This window comes from Myotis brandtii, unplaced genomic scaffold (assembly GCF_000412655.1).
Source record: "Myotis brandtii unplaced genomic scaffold, ASM41265v1 scaffold17, whole genome shotgun sequence".
Taxonomy (NCBI): Eukaryota; Metazoa; Chordata; class Mammalia; order Chiroptera; family Vespertilionidae; genus Myotis; species Myotis brandtii.
Genome location: NW_005356259.1, coordinates 6,812,887 through 6,820,749, shown reverse-complemented (window position 1 = coordinate 6,820,749; position 7,863 = coordinate 6,812,887). Strand labels below are relative to the sequence as shown.

General features: G+C 59.8%; 1 protein-coding gene across 4 annotated transcripts in view; it reads left to right on the top strand.

The window, feature by feature from the left end:
• Positions 1-5,364, top strand: part of ADCYAP1R1 (adenylate cyclase activating polypeptide 1 (pituitary) receptor type I) — a 46,521-nt gene extending 41,157 nt beyond the window's left edge. For all 4 annotated transcript variants that reach the window (XM_005862942.2, XM_005862941.2, XM_005862939.2 and 1 more), the window contains one exon: positions 846-5,364. In XM_005862942.2, coding sequence (XP_005863004.1) covers positions 846-1,034 — 189 coding nt within the window. In that variant the 3' untranslated portion in view covers positions 1,035-5,364. The remainder of the gene's footprint in view (positions 1-845) is intronic.
• The last annotated feature ends 2,499 nt before the right edge of the window (positions 5,365-7,863 follow it).

Here is a 7,863-nt window from a genome sequence, read left to right as displayed (position 1 = left end):
ACCAGGCTTGGTTCTTGGCTGGAGGCCTGGGTGGGCTTCCCCACTCTGCATGTAAGAAAGAAGATTTGGTTCAGTGGTTGCCGGCACCCTGCAGCAAGGCCAGACCAGGCCAGACCCGGAGAGGCAGAGGGGAGGCGGGGAGGACACGGGCTTGCCCGGGGCTGCTATGAACGGGGAGCTGGGCTGGAGAGGTGCCAGTACCATTTCCAGTTGTGCAGTCTGTGCACCCCACCACACCAAGGTTCTGGACGGGAGGCGCACAAAGACAGAAATGGGGAGTGCCCCCCAAACACCATGCTAAGATCAAAGGGGCAGTGTCCGCCCAGGGGGTGCATTATTTGTGGTTCTCAGCCCGGACTGCATTCTGGAGTCCCTGGGAGTTTTCAAACAGGCGCAGGACTTCCCCAGAGATGTTGATGTGCTTGTTGGGGGTCAGGTCTGAGCGTCTGGGTTTTTAAAGCTCTCCACGCGAGTCTAACGTGCAGCGCATGTTGATGGTCAGCAAGAGGGTGCCTTGCCCCGATCCATCCGCCCAGGGCCAGCGCTGCAAAGCTTCCTGAAGGCCCCTGGCTGCTGGTCACTGGCTGTGGACACGAGAGGCCATGGACTCCAGGAAGCCACTCGCGGGCCTGGCTCAGCAGCAACGTGGGTTCGGGGCTCGGTCCGATCCTCACAGGCCTTCCTTTCCCACTGGGGGCCGGGCTGCCAGCTGCCGTTTGGGGGTGGGCTGGGCGCGGCTGGAGGTGGCCGTGCCAGTCGGGGCAGGCCCCAGGGCAGGAGGCAGGTGGACAAGGGAGGTCGGAGAGGATGTTGCTGGGACGTGACGGCCCTGTTGCTCCCTGCAGGTGCAGGCGGAGATCAAGCGTAAGTGGCGGAGCTGGAAGGTGAACCGCTACTTCGCCGTGGACTTCAAGCACCGGCACCCATCCCTGGCCAGCAGCGGGGTGAACGGGGGCACCCAGCTCTCCATCCTGAGCAAGAGCAGCTCCCAGATCCGCATGTCCGGCCTCCCGGCCGACAATCTGGCCACCTGAGCCCCCTCCGCCCTCCTCTCCTCACGCCAGGCTGGGCTGCCGGTGGGCGCCGGCCACGCATGTTGCCTCTTTTCTCCCTTCGGGCAGGCCCTGGGCCAGAAGCCGGGCTCCCCGAGGGGGGAGGAGGATGCAGGTGCAGAGGGTATTTCGCCCCCCTTCTAATTTGGCGCTGGCCCCACCCACCACGGACCCCTGGGCCCTGACCCCACACGTGTAAATACTCATCAGATGTGGGAAAGTTGTACCATCCCGGTCCCTTCGTCCAGTGGCCCTGCCCACCCCCAGCAGGTCCCAGCTCCACCGCCCCCGCCCCCCCAGCCTCAGCGAGCGCCTGACCTGGTCCTGAGGCCGACACCCTTGCTTTGGGGGTTCGGGTGGGGCCTGCCGGACAGCCTCTCAGAGTGTCTGACTTTCGAGGGGACTCCTTGCCAGCGGGGGGCCCTTCTCAGGCCTGCCCGTCACCGAGGCCATCCAGGGTCCCACGTGGATGCCGGAGCGGCCTTCAGCGCAGGCCAGATGTGAGGCCCTCCTGCTCGCCCAACCTCTCGGTGTCCGGGTGCCCAGCTCCTGGGTTTCGGGCGGTGGGACCGCTCCAGGGCGCTTCCTTTCTGAGACTGCAGTCTGGGTGCGGGGCTAAAGGTTGGGGAATGTTCTGGTGCTTTTCATTTGGCCCGTGGAAGACGGCCAAGAGCTGGAAATGTGCATCTGATGGGAAGGAGATGGACGGGGAAGGACCCATGGAAGCCTTCACCATCTCTGTGATTCACCCGGACGCATGTGGGCAGGGAATCGCCCGGTAGCCTCTCTTCTGCCCCCCCCCTGCCCCCTCCCCCCTGCCCCAGGCATCAGCTGTGGAAGGAGAGATGGATGCCTGGGAATAACTGCTCCCCAGCCACATCCACCACATAGAACCCCAAGTCCTCCCAGCTCCCTTCCCCTCAGTCAAAGCCATGACTAGGATGAAGCACCTTAGCCCTCCGTGGGCCCCCTTACTCCCCCCCCCCTTGCCCCTCGCCACCCCGAGGAGCCCCAGCCACTAGCTCCTGGGGCTGCGCCTCAGCTAGGAAGTCTCTCTGAGACCAGGGCGAAAACCCCTGTGTGCTCTTGAGTCATAGGAAAGATGCTGGGGTGTCCTCGATGCTGAAGGGGAAGCCACACCCTCCATGCCTCTTAGGAGAAGCTGCAGATAGAAGGAGTTGGGTACCCCAGCCCAGTCCTGGCCCCCCACAGTGTGAGGAGGAAATGGGTCAGACCCAGGTGTGGGGTGGGGTGGAGGATAGCGTCGGAGCGCCATGCATGCCTCGAGTGTGGGGACACCGCGTGTGGGCCTGGCGTCGTGCCGTGTCAGCTCTGATGTCCCGGCTGAGTGTCTGTGGACTGGCTTCGTGGTCGTGGCCTGGGATGCTGGGGAGCTGGGGTGGACGGTGAAGCTGGCTTTGTCTGGTGTGAGAAGGAGGAAGGGGCCTGGCTTGTGAGCTGCTCGTTATTGGAGAGGCCGTCGGAGCGACCGGGTAAGGCTGAGCTGTGTGGGTTAGAGAACAGGAGGCCCTGGGTCTTTGGCAAAATCAGAGGGTGAGGAGCTGCCTCCGCTTCCTGGGCACATTGGTGACGCGGGCTGGCCGTGGGGTGTGCCGCGGTCCTTCCGTCTGGCCTCTGACCTCGTGACCCCCCTCCCCTGCTCTGCGAGACAAGTGTGTTACCCAAAGGGGTGTCCACGGGCCACCTTGCACTCCGAGGGGCCTGAGCGGCTTGGAAGGGGCCACAGCCTGGGATTCAGAGACAGGGGGCCTGCCCCTGTCAGGCTCAGACCACTGGGCCTGTGGACAGAGCGCTCCCTGTCTGGGCCTCAGTTTCCCCATTTGGGAGGTGAGGGGACTAATGCGTCTCCGGGCTCTGTGCTTCCGTAATCCTCCAGTCCAGGTGGAAAGCGGGTAAAGGGCGTCACCCAAGGTCTGGATGTGTACGTTTGAGTAGGTGTGTGGGCGGCGCTGCTTATTCTTAGGAATGGAACAGCGGCCTCTTCCACGTGGACACCACAGTGGAAGCTGGTGGGCTGGAGGGAAGGGTCGGGCAAGGGACAACTGGACCAGTGCCTTGGGCATGGTGTGCAGACCCAGCCCTGACCTTGGCCGGGACAGTGGTCACCTCCAGATCATGGGAGGGGGTCCCCCGAGCATGGCCCTTGTTCCTCACCCTGCCCCATCAGTAGGCCTGTTTCACTGTGAGAGAGAGGCTGTGACTTTCTATGGAGACCACAGATCAGCAAAAACAAAACCAGCCCCGAATTCCCCGTGCTGCCGCCTGAGCCCTGGGCCTGGGTCCTCGTGGGCCCCAGGTTCCCGCTGGTTTGTCACTTTGTTTTTCTCTCTGAACCAACGATTGCCCGTCGTGTCAGCCGAGGTCCCTGCCGCATTTGGGATGTTCCAGGAGGCTAGGCAGCTGGCCTTCAGGGTCACAGGCATGGGGGGCGAGAGCATGAGGTCCGGGGACAGCCTCGCCCTCTGGTCCTTTGTTTTCAAATCTGTAAAATGGACAGTAAGACTAGCTGGTTTGTCCCGTCCATTGCACCTCTGGATTCTCCGTCTAAACACCAGTCATCTGCTGGGAATGGGCCCCGGCAAGGATCTGTGTCTGCCTGGTGTGGGAAGGATGAGAAGCCGCATTGAGTGAGGAGGGGGAGGACGTGGGGAGTGGGGAGGCTGGGGAGGAGCCGAGTTCCGGACTCCGTGTTTCTACAAGGTCCTCGCCAGGAAGGGGGCGATTCTTGCTCCATGCAACCTGCAGGACAGAGCTCCCCAGGGGAGGCTGAGTCCTCCTGGGGGTGAGGCAGTGTCGGAAAGGCCCAGCCCTGGGGCAGCGGGACTCAGGCAGGGAGCCTGTGAGGGGTCAGAGTGTGAGATTTGGGAGTTCAGAGGCTCTGGTGGCCCCCAGGACTGAGAGCTTCATGACTGTCCCTATGCCTGAGGCCAGGCCACATCATCCTCTGTCTAGTGGGCAGCTCTCTGACCCACCCAAGGGCCTGTCTTTCTCGGACCCCTCCCCTCCCTGAACTGGCTACTCTGGGGGCCTGACATCCCAGGCCACCCCCCACCCAGGGTGCTCTCACCTCCTCCTGACCCTGTCCCTTCCGGAAGGAAAGCTGGGAGAGGCTTCCTGTCATTCTGTGAGTCCCCTTGACCCCCTCAAGGCCACTCCAAAGTGAAAGCAGTGAGTGCTTTGTCACCATAGATTCCTACCTGAGCCTCGTGACCAGGGCACAGGGACCTGGGTTTCTCCCGGCTTTGCCGCCGGCCTGCTGTTTGGCCCTGACTCCTCTGTGCGTCTTCAGGGTGACTCACAAAGTACTAGAGCTGGGAGGTCCAACCTCCCTCTTGGGCTGATGACAAAATGCAGGTGGGCCTAGCCTGGCCCTGCACCCGCTGGGATCCCGTGCAAATATGTGTGAGGACAGGGCCCTGCACGGGGCCCCCCATGAGACCCTCAGGGAAGCATCTGTTCAGAACACGTTCCGCCCGGCGCAGGGCAGGGCTCTGGCCACAGAAGCTGTTAGGACTCCGGAGTGCAGGAGGGGTGGCGGGGTCACCGTGATGTGGGGGACCTGTGTGCCACCCCGGGCTGCCCCTCCTGGCTGAACCTCTCTGGGCCGCTGCTTCCCGACTTGGGAAGCGGGAGGACACGCTGTGCGTCTGTCCACGGGCCAGGGAAGGGGCGGCAGTGAGACCCCTGTGAGAAAGGGCTTTGGTGACCACACGGGGGTGGGAATGGTTATCGGGGGAAGACCCCCGAAAGGCTCCCTGTGCTCTTTGTCAACTGCCCCGAGCCCTCCTGGGGTAACCTTTGTCCCGCCTGTAGAAACCTACCAGCACCAGGGAGAGGCGAGGCCAGGCCCCGATGGACACCATGCCAGGGGTCTCTCCATCATGAGTCAGGTTGTTCTTGGGTTAGGACGTGGGTGCTGTCAGCGTCCCCTGCCACCCATGGGAATCCTCCAGAGATCTGGGACGTCCCTCGAGTGGGCCGCGTGACCATTCCCTCTCCTTCCCTGAACTCCAGTCCTGGGGTGTGTGTGCTTGGCCACATGTGTCTTGTGCTGTGTCCGTCTTCCGTCGCTTTGCCCCTGTGAGGACCAGCGTGGGACCACCCTGGCATCCCAGACGCGGCTCCAGGACCCCCTGTGGGAGCCGGGTCAGCCTGGGCTCCATCTCGCTCGGTAAAGACCAGCCACACAGACCCGCTCCCGCTGCCACTATTAATGCTGTGCTCACACCTCGTCCGGGATGTTGAGGATGTCAAACTGCTGTAGACGACTCAATAAATGTCTTCTCATTTTTCCTGGTGGCTCAGACTTGGCGATTGTCTTACAAAACCCTTAATAATGAATGTCCGCTGCAGGCTGGGCAAGGACAGAGCCAGGCCCTCCGGGGATGGGCGGGCCACTCTGAAGATGGCGTGTCAATGGGGAGTTAGCCGGTGGCCCTGCAACCGGAAAAGGCCATTGGCCAAATGCGCCTCGTGGGGCTGGGAGGCTGGGAGGCTGGTGGGTTTGTTTCAGACACAGGCCCAGGCGAGAGTGAGGGAGGCCGATGAGCTCTTTCTGGCCCAGTCATTTCTCTTTAAAGAAGCCTCACATTGGCTCACGTCTCATTGGCCAACAGGTGATCACATGGCCACACGTCACTGCACCCCATAACATTGGAAGGAGAGAATGGGTTCTGGCCGGCAAACAGTAGTTTGTGCCATAGCCTCAAACCCCCAGATCTTTAGGGGTGTAGGTGGTGGTCCCGACGCCACTGGGAACAAACCAGGGGTGCAGTCTCCATCCTGGATCATAGAGTCCGTCTGGGGGTCCTCAGTCAGAACTGAGGGAGCGGCGATGCCCACCCACAGGAACCACTGCAGGGGGGTGTGAGGCACGCTCGCACCCCCGCTGGCTGCCTCCATCCCTGCTCTCTCGTGACTGCGTTTCCTGGGTGCCATCTGCTCCCTCGTGGCTTCTACAAATGAATCTTGCATTCACGTGGAAGATTATCGGAGTAATGATGTCATTCACCTTATTTTTTTGGTCTTTTAATTTCTGTCTGTTGCCTTCCAGTGAACTCAATTTCGATGCGTCTGAGCCTTCAGTTTGGTTAGACTGTCCCCTGGTGGACGCCCACTGCAGCGTCCTTCTGGTCTGAGAATAAAGCTGGCTTCCCTGCCCTGTTCTGGAGGCAAAGGTGATGATTGCACGTGTGAAATTCAGGCACCAAGAGCTCTCCTAACTTTCAGGATGCCGTGTTGTAAGAGGCTAATGTAGATATAATTTTTCTTGGGCTCTGAAAAAGTTGTTTCCTAAATTTCTATAACGGAGAGGCTTAGGGATGTCAACTTTATTAGAAGGAGGATGGTGGCAAGAAGGCCTGTGGCTTTCATTTATTTAGTCAACACCTGCTTACTGAGCATCTAACTCCTCATTTATCAAGTATTTCTTGAGCACCTACTGTGTGCTGGGAGCTGCTGTGTCACTGGTGAGCCTCAGGGATCAGGGCCCCGCTGTCAGGAGCTTACCTTCTACATAAAGGAAAGAAATGAGGTGACTTCAGGTAGAGAAAAGTGTCAGGAAGACAGTAAAGCCATTGATAAATAGTAAGTACTGGGAGTGGGTGGGTAGGCTGAGACAGGCAGCCAGGAAGGCCTATCCAAGATGCAGGCATTTAAGCATTTGGGCTTTCTTCCCCTGCCTCATTGGCCCATCCTGGGGGTATCCTTGCAAACACCTCAGGGAAGAGCATTCCATGGAGAGGTACCGGCAGGAACAAATGCACCATAAATAGTAAGTACTGGGAGTGGGTGGGTAGGCTGAGAAGGCCTATCCAAGATGCAGGCATTTAAGCATCTGGGTGTTCTGCTCCTGCCTCATTGGCCCATCCTGGGGGGATCCTTGCAAACACCTCAGGGAAGAGCATTCCATGTAGAGGTACCGGCAGGAACAAATGCACCGCATATGAAATAATGACCATGTCCAAGGAAGGGTGTGCCACTTCCTGGGGCCATAACAAATCACCATGAACTGGGCGGCTTACACAACGGAAATCAATTCTCTCAGTTCTGGGAAGTGCAGAAGCAAGGTGTTGGCAGGGCGGTGCTCTCAGAAGGCCCAAGGGACACTCTGCCCCGTGCCTTTCTCTCGGCTGCTAGTGTTGCTGTGCACCTGGCATTCCTTGGCTTGTGGACGCATCCCTCCAGTCTTTCCTCAGTCACCGCCTGGCCTTCTCCCTCTGTGTCTCTCTGCCTCCCTGTCTTCTGCTCCTCTTAGAGGGATGTGGGACCCACCCTAGTCCAGTATGACCTCATATTAATAAGATCTGCAAAGACCCTATTTCCAAATAAGATCACCTTGACAGGGAGTTAGGATTTCAACGTGTCTTTGGGCGGCTGGCGGGGGGGAGGACGGGGCGGGGGGAGCAGCTCAACACACAACAAAGGGCGATTATGTCAGAAGGTCCGCTGGCTGAGCAGACACACGCTTTGCCTTAGCTCATTTGGAAGAGGTGAGGGTTGATGATAGATGGCAGTGCAAAAGGGGATGAGAGCCTCCTGTCACCCACAGTCACCCCTCAGCCCCCCCAGTGTGTTCCAGTAAAAAGACATGTGTCAGCCCTGCTCCTGGTATGGTCCCTGCTTTTCTCGTGTTTCTCATGGAAATTGACTCCTAAGACTCCATTGCCTGCTACATCACGACTCCGGCGGTGGCATGTGCATCCTTCGGGGGCCCAGTCTCACCCCGTGAAGCTGGATGAAAGTCATTCATGGGCCTGGACCCTGGCCTTCTCTCACTGTCCAGACACCC